We start from the raw sequence: 23,976 nt of genomic DNA on the forward strand, positions 1-23,976 counted from the left end.
TAACATGTATAGGAGCCAGTTTACCTTAGAAAGTCCTCCACAAAGGCATCCCTCCCTTTAGGCAGATAGCCCTCGTGTGCTTTGCCATAATTAAATAATCCAATCCAATTCTTAATTAAATATAATTAATTTGTAACTTCTACTAGAACTGACGGTAAGAATTGAAGTGCAAATAAATAATATCGTGTGCAATCTTGATTAATATAAAATTAAAAATATTTGAATAGAAAAATATTTGCATTCAGACAAAGTTTTTTGAAATATTTGCAATTACTTTATAAGAAGGATTTATTAATAACCGTAATAATTACTTATTCTATTACTGATGATTAGGATTCAGTTCTTGACAATTACATTCTAAATTAGAATTTTAAGGATATAATGAAAATACGCTACACACAAAAATAGAATGATACTTATTAAAAAATGAAAATAAGCAAAAGTTTGCACTTGAAAGCTCTATCATTTAAATTTTTTTTTTTTTTTCGTTTTGCCTATAACAGAATCAAAGTTAGCATTCCTAATGTTAAAAAATTTAACATTTGATCGAAGATATTTTTGAATCTGTTATAGTTAGAAGCAAATTAGAGTAGCCAAAATGTTGCATTTGAACAGCTCTTTCTTTTGCAAAAAGAATTTTCATTCTATTTCATTCTATTCTATTTCATTCTTATATATTACTGATGATTAGGATTCAGTTCTTGACAATTACATTCTAAATTAGAATTTTAATGATATAATAAAAATACGCTACGCACAAAAATACATTTTAGGATAAAAAATGAGTTGATTTTTTTATGTTTTAAAACTTCTTAAATTCATTTAATAAACATCGTATCCTCGCTGTTAATTGAATCGAGAATGTTGGGTGTCGTTTATATAATTATTCTTACTTGTCCACAGAATCTGCTGACTTATCCAGCCATTAGGTAGCTGCAGATCATTTCTACATAACATAACCATTGAACTTCCATTAATTCAGTCTCTAGATGGTTATATGTTTATATCATAATTTGACTTTTATAAAAAATGATTATTCTAAATATAATGTTTCTATAAAAATATACTGTGCTTTAAAAATGTGGATGATAGTATCAGCCGCTCTTTCAGCCACTTCAAAAGCAACAGTTTGTTTAGAAATAAATTATGTAGTTAATGTCATAAAATTCAAATAAATATCAAAAGAAAATTCTCAGTTTTAGACTATTCGATTTAAACAAAGTAAAGTAGCAGACGATAAAACGCCGAAGGTAAAAATTTACTCTTATTTTTTTTAAAAAGGAAGATAGAGAGAAATTTAAAAAAAAAAAAAAAAGTTAAAAATTTGAATAATATCATCTATAATTAAAAAAAAATAGCTTTTCACAAAGTATTTATAAATATTTATTACGCATCATTGAGGAAAAAATGTCATATAATTAATTCTCCGTAAAATTTTACTTGAAATTTAAGATTAAAAATAGCTGTGGCAATTCACTGTAATAAAAATCCATAGACCACATTTGGCATTATTATCGCTCAAAAAAAAAAGATGCCAAATTTCAAAACTCGAAAATATGTAAATTCATGTATATCTTAGAAAATTTTGAATAAAAAAGTCGAATTTTTTTGCAATGCTTAAAAATACACTTACTTTAAGATGATGGTAAAAATTTTATAGGTTATAATTCAAAATTTTTTTTGAAAAATTTATAAAAATTATTTAAAAATAGAAATTTAAAAAATAAAACACAAAAAATGGGTAAATTTTATTTGGAATGAACCTAAATTTCGAAATGTGAGAGAAAAAATAAAAAAGTTTAATAAAAAAAGAGATATTAATAAATATTTGCCAAATTCAATTAACATTGAGGAGCTAAAATTTTGAGAGCTAATATTTTAAAAATTACTCGTACGATTTTTACAAAACTTGGTATTCTGGCATAATTTGAGTCGTAGAATCGAAATATGGAAAAAAATTGGTATGTTATTTCAGAAAAAGTCCGATTTTGTGTCAAAATACCTATGTAAGAATAGTGCTATATATAAATCTAATATAAATCCTAAGTCGCGCTTTCGAGACATGAAAAACGCAGTTTGAATTTTGTCAATTTGCCCAGTAGAACGGGAGATATAGCACTGTCCCATTTTTTTTTTTTTTTTTTTTTTTTAGCAGTGTACATAGATGTCATGATTCTTATAAGAATTTGAAGGATTAGCATGCCAAGATGAAAGGGATGCATCGAACAGGAGCATGGAGGTAAGAAAGAAAGGAGAGGCCAAATCTGGCCTACAAGTGAAGCACTGCTCCGAGGCTTCGGTCTCCAGATGCGTTTTTTTCTTTATACTCCGAAGCTCCCTTGACAGCGCTTTGATAGTATTTTGACACACAAGAGTTCCATACAAACTGAAAAACGGGATACTTCCGCATAAAAGAAACATTCATTGATCGATAATAGCAATTTGTATAGTTTAGTGACATTTATGCAAAAATCACATCTTTTATTATTTGATGGTAATATAACTTTATTATATTATGTTGGTTATTATTAGATAACTAACAACAGCAATTTTGATTATAAATTTGTTTCATAAAATTCTTAGCTGTTGAACTACAGAAATATAGATTTTAGCTAAAATGTTATAGCTTAAAGAATGAAAAATACTTTATGGTACCTTTAAAATTGTATATGTATTTCGATACCCTTGATTGAGTATTTGCTTCTTATATTTTATGTTCCAACTGCCAAAATATTTTAAATAAAATAAATTTTTTGTCATCCACATATTATTGTAACATGTATTTTTTAAAAATTTTTAGAGGCGAGGCTTTATAGTTGCTCATTTTAAACTCATCATTTTACTTTTATATAACTCAAAAATAATCACTTTGGGTTTACACTTTTTATTAATTTGGTTTAATTACTTATTTGGATTAAATAAAAAATAAAATTACCACCTAATGCTGCAATTCTCATCAAAATTTATAAAATATACACACCAATATGCCAATAAGTTAACCTTCCCAGAATGACACATTTGTGAAAAATTATGTACAGTTTTACACAAATGTGTAGAACAGAAGATGGATACATTCGTGAATTCCACAGAAGTACCATGTGCAGTTAAGATGATGCGACCATGTGAACGTGCCACATTATCAAATAACTTATTAAGAATTTGAAAATAGGGCAATTGACAGAGGTGAAAACATTTGTGTATCTTGCCAAAGCAGATTCGATCATGAATAGTCCTCTTATTGATTCCAGATTGTTAAGTTTTTCCCACACAAGTCTTCTTTTCCTCAGAAATTCAAGGTTCACGCTCACTTCTTAACATATGCAGGTCTCATTCATAGACAAAGAATGGCTAACTGGAACATATTACAATATTTGCTCTCGGTATCATAATTAAAAACTGGTGAAATTTTCGATTCTCAATTAACTCTCTCCTGGGTTAACGATTTCTCTGAGAAATTGAGAACCAGTAACAGCAACGCTATTCAGTACCCTGGCAAAATACATGTACTAGATGATTTGAATTTGATAATGAATGAATCCTAAAACATGTCAAAACATTTTAAGTCAAAAGTTTGAAACTTGATGGCTAAATGTAAATATAAAATTATGCATGTTAAAAAATTTCTAATTAGGCACATATGTCAGGTTAAGTTTTCATTAAATAGAGTAAGGCATGAAAGGGCTATCAGCCTAAAGGGAGAGATGCCATCGTCAATAAATTTCAAAGAAAAACTGACCTTTGAGTGAGTATTAATAATAATGCATGCAATTTTCATTCAAATTATACTCATACATATCTTTATGTAAAAATTTCGGGTATATGCAAAATTATTGTAAATTACTTTATTCAAAAAAGATTGTGAATGCACAGAAATTAAAAATTTGCACATGCTGAAAATGTAAAATATGTAATATGTATGGGTATTTATGCATGTGCTTACAAAACGTACTTATTTCCCTTTAACAAAATATGTAAATATGTATTAAATTATTTTAAAATGTATTTAAAATGAAGGATTTATTCATTCATAAACTCCTGTGAAAGCAACTGTGAAGAAATCTAATTATTAAATGTATATAAATTTATAATGATTATAAATAGTGCTGGAACTACTGTTATATGCACTCTTAAGTCGCCAAATTTCTCGCCAAATATTTTTGGTGAGAAACTCCACGGTGCCATATTACTATCTAATTTTTTTCTCTACATTTCAAACTTTAATGCTAAAATGTCTCCAAAAACAGGGTTTTCACACATGCTAAAACCCCGTTTTGAACACACAATTTAAGCTAAAAATCTGAAACAAAAACAAAAAATTTAGATAGCAAAATCGTAAAGCTTCTAACCAAAAATATTTGACAAGAATCCATGTATGCAGCAATATGTTTTAACTTAAAAAAACATCTACGAATTGCACAATCTAGGCAGCAAAAGAATCTACGAACTACACACACTTCGCTTTAATAAATTAACATAACAATAAATTTCAAAGAATACCATGTACACAGCGTTCTGTTTCAACTTAAAAAAACATCTATGAATTGCACAATCTAGGCACTACGCATTAATCAACAAAATAAACTAAACTAACTAATATAAATTACAAACAACTAAAAAAATAACAGAAATTCATACTAAAAAAATTATGAACATAACATTCTACAAAATAAGAACAAGAATAAAATAAAATGCACTTACCATGAATGAATGCTTTTTCGAACAGCAGAAATACCAATTTCATGCCGCCACGTAATCACTATCGTATTTATATGACAGCCAGACACACTATCCAGAAAATTCATACTATGGTTCACAAATAAATGTTCAAAACCTTCTTTTTCTAAATCCTTGCAAGATTTCCAGCCATCTGAAAAAATAGTTGTACGAGGCTCAATCCACTCTTTAATACACTGCATCAGCGTTTCCTTAATTCTATCATGCACAGCTACTAAAAATAATCTCCCAGACCCTCTTGCAACCACGTCTCTCATTGTAGTTGAATGCTAGGCCATTTCAAAACACGCACGACACGAACCAATGAGCAATTAAAACGCTACAGCAAAAGAGCATTCAACGTCAAAAGGGTTGCTATACAACACACAATCATGCCAAAAACCAACACAGAAAGCATATCACCACATTTGGTGATCTTAGGGCGCATATAAGTGTAGAGCCATATTATCCAACTATATAATAACCTTAACATTGAATTGCAAACATAAATTGAAATCCTGTTAACAAATACATTATGAAACTACTTAAGCAAGAATTGTTCATACTGGAGAGCAATCTGTTAAAAGTAATTGTAAAGCAAATTCTATGACATGCATACTTAAGGAAGTAATAAGAAGCTAAAGAATCATATCATATTTGAGAAAGTATTTAAGGAAAAAGCTCTAAAAATAGAACAGAAATAATGCATAATTTTAATATTAATAATACAATAAACTTTGATCTTAATTTTTAAACTTTAACTAACCTTTATCTTAATCCTTAAACGAATAACCTTAAATTTTTTTTCTAACACAATTAATGAAAACTTTTGAAAAAATTTCATTCAGATTAAACCGTACTGAGCAAACAGTTCTGTGAAAAGTACAGCATTTAATTCCATTCAGAATGAAATGTTTAAAATTGTATTTTTTTCATATACTCAGAACTCTGAAATATTGTAGAAAAAGAAAATATATACATTTATATGTATATTTACACAGTAATTACAAAATATTTACATCCGATCGTGTCAAAAACCATTGATCTTAATCGCAAATCATCTAATGTTTTGGTTACCTCGAAGGGATCACCAGTGCTTCAAAGCGGTGTATGGGGGAGATTGGTTAGAGCCTCTCCATCTTACTTCCTACCTCCATGAACAGGAGCACACCATGAATTAGTCAATGCAAAGGCGATTCACCTGCTATTTGTTTCTGTTTATACTACTCTTGTATTTGAGTAAATGCCAATGTGAAGTACAAAATTCATGATTCTACACTTGATCCTTTTCATTACGGAACAATTTACTTTAAATAAATGATTTAAATGTTTACATAGTCCAGATTACGAATACTTAAATTTTTAAATATTATAACATCATCTGTTGATACTGCTGTTATTTCATGAGTTCTTTCCCATTTTGTATTTTTCATAAATAGTTTTGTTTTATTATGATGGTTTGCAACAGTAATCTTTCCACTGTTCTGCAGGAAATAAACTTAACTTTTCTCCTAGAATGGGCCAGTTACTTAGGAATCTACTGTATATCAACCAGTGACCTTAAAGCCACTTCAGTATTTCATGCATTTTTTTTTCTTTAAGTAAAAAAACTGTAAAAGAACACTAAAGTAGAAAAAGATAAACAGACCTTCATAATCAGACAGATTTTCAAAAGGCTGTCCTGCAACACCATTTGAGGGAGGAGGATCTTTAAAATAAGGTGCAGTAACATTCATGACGATAAAATTTCCATCATCTTGGAAACTAATTTTAGTGATGTCATGGTCTAATGGCCTGTCATGCCACGTTGTTTTAATTTTCAACTCCATTCTAGGAAAGAAAAAAATAATGTTAAAACTAAATTTTTCCAAACATAATTCTAAAACTTAGCACCAGAAATCATAGGAACAAAAAGTGCAGCTAAAAGTTTGGACTGAGAGCTTTATACGAGCCTGAAATTTTAATATGAATTAAAATATTATTAATATTCCAATATAACAGTTTTAACGAATCTAAATGACTATTTTTAAAACCAAACCTTGAATTGTAAATCATGCAAGATAAAATGTTAGAAGTTTCAAGAATACGGAAGTTTTATATTAATTAAAGCTTGATCAGCCTGCTAAAATTTGGTCTGGTTTATCTTCATAAATCCAAACTAAAATTTAAGCAAATTAAATTTTACAAACTAAATTATCCAGTATTTATAACATCTTCATTACTGCATTTTGACTCTACATATTTTATGCAACTGCTTTTGTTTGGTTTATGTGATTAAGGCAAACCATAAATGGCTATCTGCCTGAGGGGAGGGATGCATTCATGGCGAACTTTCTAAAGGAAACTGGCATATATACATGCTACACATAGGGAAAAATATGAAAATGCCATGCAGCCAGCCCGTTCACAGGATTGGAACCTTGGACCGAACTACCAGTGTTCAGCAACTTTACCACTCGGCTGTTATGGGCCTATGCAACTGCTTAATCCAAGATGTACAATATACTAGCATTCCCAAGTACACTAAAATTATGTTATTTAATTTACAGATCTTGCTGTTTTTTTTTTTTTTTTTTTTTTTTTTTCCAAGCATGGAAATTTCTTAACAGTTTCAAGAAAATAAACAATTTTCTTTTAATTCAAATATGTTTCCAGTGATACCACACACATTTAAAATTCCCTCTCGCAAAATATACTTTCTTGGTATATTAAACAACATTCTTAGATGCATGATCTAAAAATAATCCTTCTGTAATAAATGTCCCACCTAAAAACATCAATAATTTAATCCTAACATATTAAAGACACAATCAAATTTTCAATTATTTCCCAATATGCATTCCTTGTATAATGTTGACTCCCTTTCTTTGTTACAACAACAGATAAATTATCATTTCCAATTTGATACTCAATTTCATTTTTCTTTATCAGCTCCTCACAGATTTTCAGTATTTATATATAGACAATAGATTCCCACAACCTTTTTCTTGCATTGAGCATTTTTAAGAGAATTGTTTTCTTCATTGACCCCCTTTACATTTTTCTCTATAATATACAGCAATTGAAACAATCATAATACAAATAATTATACATAACTTAATGATGACAATTAGACTAATAACAAGAATAAAGGTTTTGAAAGAAAAATGCTTTATTAGCCTGCTGTTTTATCTTTTTTTTTTTTTTTTTTTTTTTTTTTTTTGCATTCTTATTATTATTAATTTTATAAACAAGTTTCCAGACACACAATCACAGGTTCTCTTTGTCCAAAATTTCAGTTTTAATGAATGCAATGACTGCACTTGATGTGTGGATGCAATATTTTGAATATTTCGCATATAAGTTCTGAACTGAATTCTTAAATCACCTCATTCAGAAATATTAAAACTCTTTTTTGTTTCTTAAGTTATGGACTTGATTAAAGCTTATGGTACTTTTCCGTTTTGCCGGCACATGTGATAAAGTCACTAATAATGGTAAAACTGATGCCAAAAGGAATATCATCGCTTGTAACCTTTTACTCCTCCTTTTCAAAACAAATCGCAGCCATTTCTTATCAGATTGATTGTTTCTTTCAATACTGCCATACAATTACATAGAATTTTTACCAGATAGTTCAATTTTATGCCCTAAGGACATTTGAGGTAATTTTGTCAATTAGAATGCAATCACACCACTCACCCGAAAATATAGAAAAAGCAAAGTCAAGGGTTAAATTCATCAGTTCTAAGGAGAATGCACTACCGAAGTAAAGCACTGCGGATTTACATAATTTCTGAGTAAGCTATTTGTACAAATTGAAATAGTTCTTGCATTTAAACTTGTATTCAAAATTACGATTTAACTTGAAATTAATGTAGATATTTACGGAGAGAATTAGATTTTTGTAGCATAGTTTACATGAGATGAGATCACTTGTGGTCACGTGATATAAACCGGTGAATCAGTATGTTGAATTATGAAAGCATAGTAAATTCTTAAATTAATGTCTTTTCACAAATTTATTGTCTTTATTTATTGGCTTTTTACAAAATTTTAAACGATATTAAAATGTTTATGCCTTCAAAATAAAAAATTCTTAGAATTAACATGTGTTAACATTTTTTTATGTGTATACTGTATGTTGTCGCCAATAAAGTCTGCTTGGCGATATTTGCGCTGGCGAAACGGAAAAGTACCAAGCTTATTTTCTCAGGGTAACAAGAGGGAAAAGTCAATACTGTTGGTCCAGTAAACAGCTTCAATTTGAGGATATTTTTTTCAGATGGCTTTAAATTCCAAACTTAGCACGCTCATGTGTTTTGAATAAGACTTGTATGATAAAGGTTTTAATCAATAAACAATTGTTAATTATCAATTTTTGGTAATCAATGGGACCTTGATTGTGCTGATCAATTGTCAGTGCTTATTCAGTCATTGTCTGCCAGTCGACCTCTTGACAATCAGACACCCTTTAAAATTTAATTGACCCCAAAGGGGTCCATACCAACCTTATTAGAAACCCCTGATGTAAACAGTAGTCATTTTCTAGAAATATACGTGTAAGACAGGTTTCACGAGGCATAGTAATCCTATACACAGCAGCACCCTCGTGTTGCATATATTTTTGAGAGAATAATTCAGTTTGAAACCTCATAACTTTTACTTGTATCCTTTTCACAAAAACTAAGGTACTGCTGTCATTGCATGTTACACAAAGAAGTTCAGATGAAAGATTCAGATTAGTACTAGAAGATTTCAATGGGAAATTAAAATATCAAGCTTATTTATTCCACTGTATTTGTTTATATGAATTAAGATAGTTTTTTTTTTTTTTTTTTTTTTTTTTTTTACGTTTTTTTAATTATCCAAATCTATATAAGCAAGCCTGTCTGTAATATCTATCCACATCTGCATGAGCGGTTCGATTAGATTAGATTATTTAGGTTCTGGCAAAGCACTCGAAGATTTCATGCCTAAGAGAAGAGATACCTTGGTAAAAGGCTTTTTAAGGATAACTAGCTCATATTAACTTACACGTAGGGAAAACCACGAAAACTCAAAAAGTCAGCACATTTCCCAAGATTTGAGCTTGGGTCAAACTATGAATGCTAGGCAGTTTTACCACTCGGTCGCTCGTATGCCTTCCTATGAAAAAAACTCAGTTGTAACTAATCATGGAACACTGGAAGTTTCCAGTACGATTTCATGCTGCGTGGAACGATCATTTCATTAGAGTAGACCACTCGGTCGCTCGTATACCTTCATATGAAAAAAACTCAGTTGTAACTAATCATGGAACACTGGAAGTTTCCAGTACAATTTCATACTGCGTGGAATGATCATTTCATTAGAGTAGACCACTCAGTCGCTCGTATGCCTTCATATGAAAAAAACTCAGTTGTAACTAATCATGGAACACTGGAAGTTTCCAGTAAGATTTCATACTGCGTGGAACGATCATTTCGTTAGAGTAGATTAAAGGATGCCCCTTGGATTATCGCTAAGTTATTGTTTCATTTATGGTAAGATGAGTGCCTGAATGCTATGGAAATCCTGTTATGACATAATTGGTTGCGTGATTGTGGTGAATTTGAATGATGGGATTGGTTTTAGATAAGAAATACATTGTTATTTTATGGTTTACATAGTAAAATGGCTGAATGTTCTAAGATTAATTTGAAGTTTCTGAGCTATTTGGAATGAAATGGAAAAAGCATTAACTGACTGATGTGTAAATGAAGGTTTACTTAGTTGCCATTATAAGTGTGCTGTTTGCCGGAAGGAAATGTGCATGATCTAACGTTGGAGGATACCTGCACTATGGAGGATATTTTTTACTCTTATTTTTGTGAATTTATAGGACGACACCAATATACAGATTCCAATTGGCTAATCTTTGGAATATGGTAACAGGTAGTTTGGCGACATTTTGGTAAGACGATAAAGGTTACTAGCTAGGACTTTAGCAGTGTACATGGGTAAAGTCAAGAGTGTGCGCAATGCCATTTTTGTGCAATTCTGTGATTTTTTTTTAAGTGAAAATAGCTCGACGTGTACATGGATACCGTGTATGTATAATTCTTAACAACGCGGCAAGCAATTTGCAATTCTGCACTTTCTCCCAATTTCACACCTAATCTTCATCATGATTAAGCACTTTTGTTCCATAAAAGTTCTAGCATAAGCATAATTCGGCTAGCAGATAGTTGGAAAAAAATGTTGAGTTAAAAAAAAAAAAATGCCTTTACTTTGTGAAAAAAAAGGGCATCCAAACAAAAACTAGCAGGTAGCTGTCGCAGGGATGGTCGAAAAATTTTCGCCAAGTTACCATAATCCAAAGATTAACACATAATTTTAGGAAGTTTTTGGATGCTGTTAAGGAATTTTGTTTGAATGAAGACAGGGAAATCTATAAATAAGGTAAGTGGAGATTTCCTATGTGTAGTGCTAAGATGAATTTGTTTTTATGTTACTTCATTGTTTGATTTAAAATGTAGTTTATTGAGGTTATATATTTTTTGTTGGCAGATCCTTTGAATTTTTAAGTGAATTTAGATCGATGTGTACAAAGTCAAGAGAGTGTGCAATGCCGCCTAGTTTGTACAATTCTCTGATGTTTTTTTCAAGTGAAAATATGTCAATGTATAAATAGATACCGACTTTGTGCAATTCTTTGACTTGTTATTTTGGATTTGTATAGTGGCGAATTTTGGTGCAAAAATTGCTGCTACAAAGCCAAAATAACAGGTGAAAGCACTGCACAAACTTGGTGCCCATGTACCGCCAAAAATCGCCAAGGGGCTCCCGTAATTATATTTTTACCCATCATTTCAGAAGAAATTCAAATTGACTTACAGTTATTTTATAACACATGCTCCAGGTTAAAGAATTATTTATATTATGATTCTGATATAAAATGTATTGATATTTAATTAAGAAATATTCTCTATTCGTATAAAGGTAATTTAAAGTAAATTTAAATAAAAGATTAATTGGCTAATCTTTGGATTATGGTAACTTGGGGATTTTTGGCGACCAACCCTGCTACAGCAACCTGCTAGTTTTTTTTTTTTTTTTGGACGCCATTTTGTTTTCACGAAGGCATTTTTTTTTTTTTTTTTGCTGAAAATTTTTTTTTTTTCAACAATCTGCTAGCCGAATTACGCTTATGCTAGAACTTTTATGAAACAAAAGTGCTTAATCATGACGAATATTAGGTGCGAAATTGGGAGAAAATGCAGAATTGTCCACTGCTTGCCGCGTTTTTAAGAATTGCACATACACGATATCATTCATGTACGCGTCGACCTATTTTCACTTAAAAAAATTCCCAGAATTGCACAAAAATGGCATTGCGCACAATCTTGACTTTATCCATGTACACTGCTAAAGTCCTAGCTAGTAACATTTATCGCCTTACTAAAATGTCGCCAAACTACCTGTTACCATATTCCAAAGATTAGCCGATTAATTATTGCTGCAAACTAATTTACAATATAATTTAAATTTTGGGAGTATATGTAATTAAGTGCACGTATCGAAAACCATGAAAAATATATAATATTCCCAAAAAATTAATCCCAAAAATTTTTTTAAAGAATTTTTGGCTGATCTTTGGAATATGGTAACAGGTTGTTTGGCGACATTTTGGAGGCGATAAAGGTTACTACCTAGGACTTTGGTAATAATGTGAGAAGTACTGTTCCGATTACGCATTATTTTGTGTGAGGGAAATGAGAGATCATGAGATATGTCGTGCGACATTAATGGACGAATTACAGTTCTTTAATCGGAAAAGGGGGTTAATTTGGAAAAATTATTTTGTATTAAGCTTCATTGTGTGTTGTGTGAAATAGTGTTGATTAATTTTCGGATTGCATGGCGCTATGTAAAGTGAATTTAAATTTTTAATGCGTTTATCTGATAATAATAATAAGTTGAGATTGTGTGAAAGGAAGGATATTACAGTTAAGTTTAAATGGCGGTGCAAGAAATCTGGTGAAAATGGACATTTTGTGAAATGCAGTGTAAGGAAGGGTACGTGGTTTGCTGAAAGTATTTTGAGTATAGGTGAAATTTTATTAATTTCTTATTACTTGGTGGATAGACTTCCAGTTGACTACTGGATTTCGGATTTAGAAATTAGCAGTAGTACTGCAGCCACGTAATGAAGGTTCTGAAGAAGATTAGGTAAGTTAGTATTTTTAATCATTTGAGGATATTATTTTTATGCATTGTTCTAAATGTAAGGAGTAAATAAATTAATGTGGTATTATTGGAAAATTGTTATTAGAAATGATTTAAAGTAATTAGGATTGTAATCTAATTTTTATTAATTTAATGTATGTGCTTATTTATATTTTAAGTAGTGTTTTTTAATTTAATTATATTTTAATTTAATGATCGTGATTTTGTGAGTTATATATTTGAAGTATTTTGGAATACGTTTGAATAGTATACGTTGAGTATTTTCATGCATTTTCGTGAAATTTTTCTAATTTATGAGAAAAAAGCAGTGCACGTGGATATAGTGAAGAGTGTGCGCATGCCATTTTTGTGCAATTCTGGGATGTTTTTTTAAGTAAAAATAAATCGACGTGTACATGGTTTAGTGATATTTTAATTAAATGATAGTTATTTTGTGAATTTTATGTTTGTAGGAATTTGGTATACGTTTCAGTTGAAGTAAACGTGTATGGAAATAATTTAAATATTTGACACTAAGTATTTGTAACTATTTTTAATGTTTACGTATAAATTTGTTGCTGACGTTTATAATATAATACATAATTTAGACGTAAAAGTTTTTGGATATTTTATTTATTTTATACGTGGAAATGTTCATGCTTGGAAAGGGTATATACTTTTTCGCGATGAGGTAATTTCATATATGTTCTTTTTACCAGATTTAAAGATTCACAAAATTTTCATGCATTTTTGTGAAATTTTTCTAATTTATGACAAAAAAGCAGTGTACATGGATATAGTGAAGAGTGTGCGCAATGCCATTTTTGTGCAATTCTGGGATGTTTTTTTAAGTAAAAATAAGTCGACGTGTACATGGTTTAGTGATATTTTAATTAAATGATAGTTAGTTTGTGAATTTTATGTTTGTAGGAATTTGGTATACGTTTCAGTTGAAGTAAATGTGTATGGAAATAATTTAAATATTTGACACTAAAAATTTGTAACTATTTTTAATGTTTGCGTATAAATTCGTTAGTGACGTTTATAATATAATAGATAATTTAGAGGTAAAAGTTTTTGGATATTTTATTTATTTTATACGTGGAAATGTTCATCCTTGGAAAGGGTATGTACTTTTTCGCGATCAGGTAATTTCATATATGTGCTTTTTATTGAGTTTAAAGATTAAGAAAATTTTCCTGCATTTTCGTGCAAATTTTTGTAATTTATGAGAAAATAGCAGTGTAGATGGATAAAGTTAAGAGTGTGTGCAATGCCATTTTTGTGCAATTCTGGGATTTGTTTTTAAATAAAAATTAGTCGACGTGTAAATGGTTTATGTGTATGTGCTATTCTGAAAAATGCGCAAGGAGTTTGCGATTCTGCACTTTTTCCCATTTTTGGTGTATTTAATTATGGCAAAGCACACGAGGGCTATCTGCCTAAAGGGAGGGATGCCTTTCGTGGAGGACTTTCTAAGGGAAACTGGCTCGTATACACGTTACACATGGGGAAAACCACGAAAACGCCCATGCAGCCAGCCCGTTCGTGGGATTCGAACCTCAGACCGAACTACCAGTGTTCAGCGTCTTTACCGCTCGGCCGCTGGTGGGCCGCACTTTTTCCCAATTTTGCAGTTAATATTTGTCATGACTAAGCAGTTTTGTTACATAAAATTTTTAGCATAAGTGTAATTCGGCTAGTATATTGTTGGAAAAAGTGTTGAGTAAATAAAAAAAAAAGAAACATGTCTTTACTTCGTGAAGACAAAATGGCGGCGAAAAAAAATAGAGGGTTGCTGTAGCAGAGTTGGTCGCCAAATTTTCGCCAAGTTACCATAATCCAAAGATCAACCAAATTTTTAAGACTAAATTAATTTGCATAAGTGAATAATTGTTGAGCAGGCAGGAGACAGATCTTAACAACGTAAAGTTGCCTCTAAACCTAACTCTTCAATTACTCAATTCTTGTTTTGTCATCCATATAGGCATGGGTTCAGTAACATTCAAAACCAAAAGTAGTGAATTTCTCAAAAAAGAAATTTAAACTAGTAAGGATTTTGAGAAATTTAGTAAGCAAATTGACTAGGAATTACGATATTAATTAAATGTATATTGCCAATGTAATTAAGTTGATAGAATAAAAAACCAAAGTTTTTTAGAAAACCAAAGTGATTTAGAAAACCAAAGTGATTTAGAAACCTTTGCCTAATAGATATTCTAAATTTTATAATTTTTGGCAAATTTTATTTTTTAACTTTCGAACACTTTTATACAGAGAATATACTCAGTAGAGGATGAAACCTTTTATCATTAAAGTACTTTTAAACATGATGAAAATAAAATGGCTAATCTTTGGAATATGGTAACAGGTAGTTTGGTGACATTTTGGTAAGGCGATAAAGGTTACTAGCTAGGACTTTAGCAGTGTACATGGATAAAGTCAAGAGTGTGCGCAATGCCATTTTTGTGCAATTCTGGGATGTTTATTTAAGTGAAAATAGGTCAATGTGTACATGGATTCCGTGTATGTGTAATTCTTAAAAACGCGGTAAGCAGTGGGCGATTCTGCACTTTCTCCCAATTTCTACCTAATTTTGGTCATGATTAAGCACTTTTGTTCCATAAAAGTTCTAGCATAAGCGTAATTTGGCTAGCAGATTGTTGGAAAAAAAATGTTGAGTAAAAAAAAAAATTGCCTTTACTTCGTAAAAAGAAACTGGCGTCCAAACAAAAACTAGCAGGTTGCTGTAGCAGGGTTGGTCGACAAAAAATCGCCAAGTTACCATAATCCAAAGATTAACCAATAAAATTATTAATTAGCATATGTACTATGGTGTGGATAATCTCAGTAATGTAGACCTAGTAATGCAATGCAAAGTTAATACAAATATAAATGGATTAAACATTGGTTGAATCTTTATAAAGTTCCATAAATATCTACAGAACATTAAGACAATTCATATCAAAACAAATTTAACAAGGAAAATTATGCAGAAAATTACTAGAGAATGAGATAATGCAATTTGCACAATTTAATTAAATAAATTCTCATTTCATTAATTAAATAAATTCTTTTATCATTGTAAAATACTTTTTTTTTTTAAAGCTACAAATCAAAAGCCTGAAGATTCAGTGATCTACAGGAAGACTGGAAGATGTGATAAAAAAAACTGCAAGATTTGGAAGCTATGATGTCCTTACATGATCAAATCCACAGCAGGAACTCAGAAATATTTCAATTTAAAATAACCTGTGAAACAATGTCAACAATCTCACATTCTTCCTACTTACAAAATTTTCCTGTTAAAGTGTTTTTCAACAATTTTCTGAAAACTATAGAATATGAAATTAGTAGCACAACAACCTTGAGTATGGCGTAAATTTATGTCAAGGTCTTAAATGATTTCGAGAGAGATAGTCTTGCAGATGTCGGTAAAAGTTTACAATTGGGTGCCCATTGTTTATTGGTGATTCTTTTTTGACGCCAAGATCGGTGGCAGGAAGTCACAATTTCAATATGGCTGCCACACAAAACCAAAATAAGAAGTCGAAGAATTGCATAAGATCTGTGTCCATGTACACATTGATCTGTTTTTACTTAAAAAAAAAATCCTAGAATTGCACAAACTAGGCATTGCGCACTGCCTTAAATATGTCCATGTACAGATCAATCCATTTTCACATAAATAAAATCGGGAAGTTTAAACTATCGCGGTAACCAGAAGTGAGGTTTAATCGGCAAAATTTTTTTAAAAATGGCGCCAATCGAAGGGGCACCCAATTCTACACTAAAGCCCTATCTGTTTTTAGGAAAAATAGTCACATCTCACACAGTTTTCCTTTGTTTAAATTTTTAATATCTCTAAACGATGCAAATTCCATCCACTTAGCATTTAACACATAATAGGTTTTACAACAATACATAATTTGTTAAATGTAATTGGCTCTTATTAAACTTTCTTTCACAAAGTTGTGTACATTTTTATATCTGACAAAAAATATGAATGGCAATCTGAACTCTAATTACCGATGATACTCTGTCTTACATTAACTGCATTTAAACGAGGCGCAATATGTTTTGATAATCAACAAATGGCAATTTTCTGGGGAAGGGGGGGGGAATTTCCATTCCTATCAAATCTTTATAGTTTTGGGGTACTAAATTTTTATATCTGTAGGGCAAAACTGCTTCTTTCGTGATTTCGTGTCTAAAATTTGCGTAATGCAACTGATGTAGTTCTAATCCATACAATGAAGAAAACCTTAAACATAACTAAAAATTAATATTTTTAGGCAGCAAAATAAACTCCTTTTTCGAATTTACTTTTAATATTTCAACTTGCATAAACGTAACTTAACATCATAATTTTAATGCGCCTTCTTAGAATTTCAGTACTAGTAATAATCATTTAAAACTTTTGCTCTTTCAAGAAAAGGAAACATGCCGAGTTTGGTTTAATTTAAAGCAGAAATTATTGGTTCGGATATAGCACTATCAGAAAAAAAATTACCTTTAATAACAGAATCAAGAATTTATTAGATAAGTTTTTCGAAGTTCGCTCCACTTTAACAAACGAACGAAGAACACCGGTGTCTGGTTTTGCACCCACGAAGTCCTTCGGTCGTTAAATTTAGGAATTAAAATACAACGAGAGCTGACTTCTAGCACTGACGACGTAGGTAGTTGCCTAAATCAAGGAGTTTAAATTTAAATTTTTCCAACTTCCTTGGCCTAAATCGCTGTTTTCACGACCAGCAAAAAATAATAATTCTGAATTATTAATATATTTGCCTAAAGCACCGAAAATGCTGAAGCTGGGCTTGAATATATCATTTTAGACAAAATTACGAGACGATATAAGAGAGTAATAGAAAACAAAGTTTAAAGAAAAAAAGAAGGTTAGCCTATATTTTAGAGTGCCCTTGGATTATCCCCAACTTGCGGTTTCATTTATCGCCAAGTTGTTTCATTTACGGTAACCTGAGTAGCTGAAAGATATGCACAGACAAAGTAGACAGCAGTCTTGTTCTGCACCGATGGGCGAAAAATCAAGCTTAGGTGCGAAGGAAAGGTATATAGAAAGGGGGGCAATTTTGTATTTCAGAGGAGAGTAAAAAGGAACTTCGTACATTTTGTACGAGTTCGAAAGGCCAGGAAGAAAAGATGGGACAAAATAAAATATAAAATAAATGGCTCAAAAAATAATAGAGGAAAAAAAAAAGGTGGGGCTATAGAAGGAAAAGGAAAAGAAGTAGAAAATATCCTAAAATACGATTGTGTCCATGAGTGTAGTTAAAAGGAGAAGAACCTGTCTTCATTTACAATACATAGTGTCTCACAGGTGTGTGTGTGTGTTGTGAGTGTTTTTAGTAATGCTGAATAGGTGTGATACTGGGAAAAAAGGTGACAGTGTTAAAATGCTTCGTATTAAGGTATTTAGCATGGAATACAAAGTATTGTGTATGCATGCATCCTGAGACACAACAGCATATGACCCATAATATCAGACAAAAGTATATATTAATTTAACTAAACTAACTTATGCTAATTTCGTTCCCAACATTTTCATACATTTTTCAAAAAACAGCAGCAGACAAAGAACATAGAACCGTACAAAATACAAGACCACAAAAGCACTGTGACGAATTCGAAAGACAAGAGGTAGCGTAGATGGTTTATTGGGCTCTTTCTAGGCTATATGCAATAAATAAATTAATAAATAAATAAATAAACTTATATTGTTCTCACAGTAGGGTAAATAAGGTCCTGTTTAGATGAAAGTTCTGGTTTGGAAAGTCCAAGAGGAGGGTAGGCTCAGGATGAGGCTGTCTTGAATAAATCGAGCCTCTCAGCCGGTGGTGGCCGGACTGAGCTGTGTCCGAGTAGGGTGCTCTTCGTAAGGTAGCGGCGAACCCGACTACCTCGCTGTAAATCTTGTGACCGAGATATTAGTATCGCTCTACTCAGAGCAAAACAAAAATTTGCTCGTGGCCGAGCTGGAAAAATCCCGAGAGAATGTTTCTATCTCTACTTACTGCAACTAACTCTCATTCTTTCTCTATCTCTGGAACTGCGTTCGTTCAAATTGTCCTGGGCGTTGTCCTGCGATTTTGTTTAAATTGTCCTGGGCTTGTCGGAAAAACTTCCAGGATCGTTATTTGTCCGTAATTTTAGAAGCGCCTCTTGATTGGCGAGTGATAAATAACACATGCCTCTTAAATTTGAAAATTTGACATTAAAATTCGGTTTCTCAAAACCATTCAGGGTTATGAGTGACCTATCAATCTAAACATATAAATCTGACACACTTTGATTAACAACTGGATATGATGAAGACAGCCTGAGAAAAAGTCCGTGGGAACTTTTCGATTCCAACTGGGGTCTCAAACCGGGTGGTCTGTGACACTGAACCTATAACTGATGAAAGGAAACTGAACAATGTCTCCTTTCGAACAACTATAAGAGGAACAAAAAGCTGGGATTGTTTTGTGACTGCTGGTCACTTCCTCTTTCCGAGAATTCGCTGAGAAATACTCTGTCCTTGGGAACTTTCGTGGTGGTCATTCTTTTCCTGAGAACTTCGTGAGGGTTGATAAATAGCTTAAGACGTTACAGTACATACACACACAAAAAAAAGTAAATATGTTTATATATATCTATATATCTATAATTAAAAAGCTAGGTAGTAAGTACTATATAAAAAGACCAATTTGGTCTAAAACATTTTTGCGCAATATGCTGCAAAATTAAGGAAATGAGAAGAAGATAAATTGTAGTTAGCTCGCCAAAAAGTTACCAGGAGCTGTGGCTGCAAGAAAAAGTTCAACACAGCATTTTTTAATAAACAATGACATTGAAGGGTGAAAAATTAGGCTACACACGAAATAAAATGTATAATAAAAACACAGTAAAATACTAATCGTTGGAAACAGGTTAATGGAAAAAAATACAGTAAAATACCTATCGATGTGATAAGTGAAAAGTAAAAACATATAAAAACCGATCGATGGAATAAGTTAAAAAAAATAAAACAAATAAAAACATATGAAAAGACATGAAAAATTATAAAAATTATAAAGCGGAAAATGGTAAATTAGCTCAATTCGATGTCCAACCTGGCTTTTCAAGGGAAATTTCTGGTTAAACGTCGAACCAAGCTAACTCCATTACGCGTTTCGCCGAAACAGACAATTGAAACTTTTGTGTTACGAAAATTTTTTTATAATTAGATGAATTGTCCTAAAAAAATTTTTAGACTCAATTCTCTGATCCAATTTCCCTACGCGTCCGCACAAAATGGCTCATTAAGGTGTAAAAAATGTAAATGTAACTCCGATGTACTGCAATAATTAAAATAAAATAAAATAAAAAACATATATGGATATCTATATATATATATATATGTGTGTGTGCGTAAATTACAGAGTATATGTACTAAAAACATAAATTAAACATAGTATTTATTAATTTAACTATCATACTTTATTACAAGTTTAATTATTTTACTATCATAATTTATTACTAGTTAATTAATGCTAATTTAACGTATTGAGGCCCACTGTTATAAGCTCATAGTTCTAAGAATTTATTTAAGGCAATGAAGAATAATCCATCCCTTACATTTGGACGTTTAACAGATAGTAAGAAACAGTATGAGAGGGAAAAAAAAAGAAAAAATTGGTGAGGTATAATATTATTTAAAGGCGAAAATATATTTAGCCGATCTAAAAAAAAGGGAAACCAAAAGATCCGAGAGGGAACTAGCGCGATGTCCCCAATTCCCAATTTTTCCTTTCACGAGATTCTTCAAAACAAGATAAGGGCGCTTTGTAGGTGGTGATAGACGTGAACTAATAACGTTGGCGTTTGTTTTAATTGTAACCACAAAGGAAGCCACAAGCAATGAGCAATTTCAAGTATTGTTTAATGCTAAAAACTGATGAAAATTTAAAATTTATTGATATAAAGACACTTATTTATAGAAATTTGATTTAGTTTAGATGAAAGAAGGGTACTTATCTTAAAAATCCAGGCTTTCGTAGTATATCCTCACATTGTCCGCTGTTTCATTCTCATCAGCATCGGAGCTGAAAATCTTTTCAAAAGGTGTAGATTTTGTAGAAAAAACACTATTTCATTAAAAGTAATTTAGTTGATAATCACTAAGGGGAAAGGAGTTTTTTTTCACTTTTTTACAGAGCGCTGCGACATGCAGCCGCTTGCTTCGTTGGTCGCAGCGCTCAGCTCATATGCGAACGCAGTGGCTAATCGCACTGACGGTTCGAATGCCACCTACGTTAGCGCATACGCACAACCATCCCAGGTACAGTCGGTCACAAAAGTATTCGAACACCGGTACCCTATCAGAAAATGACAAGATGGCGTTTTTTTTCTCTTTCTCTCTGTGTGTCGTGTTATTCCATCCTAGGTTTTCTTCTCCCCCCATCTTGGAAAAAACTGGAAAAATTGGTTACGATCTCTTTTTGAATGGGGAGATGCCATTTTGAGAAAAAGCTGACGACCCTATCTTGGAGAATGAACATGACCGCTCTACACACCCTTTTACTCTCTCTCTCTCTCTCTTTTTGAATTGGGTAGCCATTTTGGGAAAAAGCAGACGACCCTATCTTGGAGAATGGAAATGAACGCCTCTCCCTCTCTCTTTGAAATGGAAAGCCATTTTGGGACCCTCTATTCTTGGGAAGGGAGAAAACTGAAGTCTGCACTTCGCTGTCTCTGAATGCGGAAAGCCATTTTGGGAAAAGTGGACCCTCTTCTTCTGATCTTGGAGAACTGGAAATGAACGCTCTACACGATCTCTCTTTGAATTCAGAAGGTATTTTGGGACCTTCTAATGTTGGAAAACTGAAATGGACGCTCTACGCATTTTCTCTCTCTCTTTAACATGAGTAGCCATTTTGGAGGATTCTCCACCACCATCCTAACCTTGGAAAACTGAAATGAACGCTCTACACCTTCTCTCTCTCTCTCTCTCTCTTTCTCTGAAATGGGTAGTCATTTGAAAACTCCCTAACTTTGGAAAAAAACAGAAATGAACGCTCTACACCATCTCTCTTTGAAAATGGGGGGGGGTGTCATATTGAGACCTCCCTCCCCTAAACTTGGAAAAAAAACTGAAATGAACGCTCTACACTTTCTCTCTTTGGACATGGGTAGCCCTTTGGGGACCCTCTCCTCTTGGTAGGAAAAAAAAAAGAACTGAAGTGAAGGCTCTACACAATCTCTCTTGGAATGGGATCCATATTTCGGGAAACGTGGATCACCTCATGCTGGAAAACTGAAGTGAACCACCAAGATTGGACTCTATATAATATTTTTTTTTAATTGACATCATGACCCTCCTCCCATTTGTTATTAAAAAAAATTGTTTTTTGTTTGTTTTGGTTTTTATCCCATTTCCGATGTGATTTCAGAAATGCAATTCCATAAGAGTTCAATTTCATTTGAGGTTAAATGATCTAAACAGTCTTTGACCCACCCATCCGTATGATTATTTTCTTCTCCTTCCTGTTGCACCAAATTTTGTAAGTCCATATAATCATTCCATACGGGAAGGGCTGGATCCTCACAAGGCTGTCTTGAAACACTTGGAGTCTCTTTGGGATGAGTGGAGGGATCTAGGATGTCTGGACCCGGCTGCGATTCTACCTCCATGATTTCTGGACCCGTTGGAACTTGTTTACCCGGCTGAAATTCTACCTCTACGATTTCTGGACCTGTTGGAACTTGTGAACCCGGCTGTGATTCTGCCTCCATGATTTCTGGACCCGTTGGAACTTGTTTACCCGGCTGACATTCTGCCTCTACGATGTCGGGACTTTTTGAAGCTTGTGGACCCGTCTGACATTCTACCTCTACGATGTCGGGACAGGTTGGAGGAGAAGAAGAAGAAGAAGAAGAAGAGGATACTGGAAGAGGTACTGTCTGTGAGGAGTCCGAAAGAGGTTGCCTGTTTGAACAAGTCGGGGAAGAAGAAGAAGAAGAAGAAGCTTCTGGATTCTGAAGCGGATCTTGCACGCCAGGTAGGTTCCGGTAAGTCGACCGTTTTTTAAGAGGTAATTTTTTTTCTTCCTCCTCATCTTCAATTGTGATGACTTCAATTTCATTCCGTTGCCGGGTCGATTTTGTTTCGGGCCATGACGACGGTTTGGTCCAGCTCCTCTTATCATCTAAGGAAGGGATGGGTAAAGGTGGCGGAGGGTTTTCTTCTTCTTTTTCTTGAAACATCATCGGCAATTGGAAAGAAATCTCCTCTTTCAATTGTTTCCAAAGCGAGTACGAGCACCGATCGACGAGAAAGAGACTCTTCTGGGTTGTGACGATGAGATATTGCGTTTTCGGGGGAACGACATAGTTTTGAAAAGGTCTTAGAATATATTTCTTATATTTCATCCTGTCGCAGACTTTAAAACTTCTTTCCTTCAGATTGGGGGACGATGATTCGTAATAGGCGAGAGGAGCGGCTGTGGTCTGAAAAATATGAACTTCGTCCTCAGCCGTCGTTCTCACTCCAAACGTAAAATATCGTTTCGTGAGAAAAATATTCTTCCACCGAAAACTCGTGCGCGGATCTGTATATCGCCGGTCTGTTTGAATGGGCCGTCTCAAAGCTCGATCCATCCGATTCCAAGAGAAGGGAGATTCCTCTTTCGTTTGTTGCGATTCGAATAAATTTCTGTATATATTCTGAACGAGCAGGTTGGAGGATTCGACATCTTGGTTGAAAGAAACGATCGCTTGATGAGGTGGTAAATGCGGAATAAATGTCGCACAATGACACGCCAAAAAGATTTTCAAATTGGAGATTTGCTTTAGCGTCTTCAAATCCTCCCCGTTCGAAATCCGTTGAGTTGGAAAAACGTCTAATAGCGACATGGCTCCCAATGGAAAAGAAATGATCTCGCCCAGTACTCTCGTCTTTTTATATAACTATATAGACACACACAGACACACATAGAGGCTCTATGACGTCCGTTTTATTTGTTTTTTTTTGTTTCTCTCTCTCTCTCTCTTCTTTCCAAGAAATCTTATCTCCATGACCTCTTTTTCTTTTCTTAAAAAGATGAATGT

The 23,976-nt window shown here is 32.6% G+C and overlaps 1 protein-coding gene across 1 annotated transcript in view; it reads right to left on the reverse strand.

The window, feature by feature from the left end:
- The window catches only part of LOC118203837 (UPF0462 protein C4orf33 homolog), a 61,414-nt gene extending 43,910 nt beyond the window's left edge, over positions 1-17,504 (reverse strand). Inside the window, exons 1-2 of the mRNA XM_085807090.1 lie at positions 17,396-17,504; positions 6,362-6,543 (exon numbers count right to left, since the gene is read on the reverse strand). Of these exons, the coding sequence (XP_085663216.1) occupies positions 6,362-6,542 (181 nt within the window). The 5' untranslated portion in view covers position 6,543; positions 17,396-17,504. The remainder of the gene's footprint in view (positions 1-6,361; positions 6,544-17,395) is intronic.
- Between the last annotated feature and the right edge of the window lie 6,472 nt (positions 17,505-23,976).

This window comes from Stegodyphus dumicola, chromosome X1 (genome assembly GCF_044657685.1).
Source record: "Stegodyphus dumicola isolate Sdum_Otavi_A_Nest chromosome X1, ASM4465768v1".
NCBI classification, from domain to species: Eukaryota; Metazoa; Arthropoda; class Arachnida; order Araneae; family Eresidae; genus Stegodyphus; species Stegodyphus dumicola.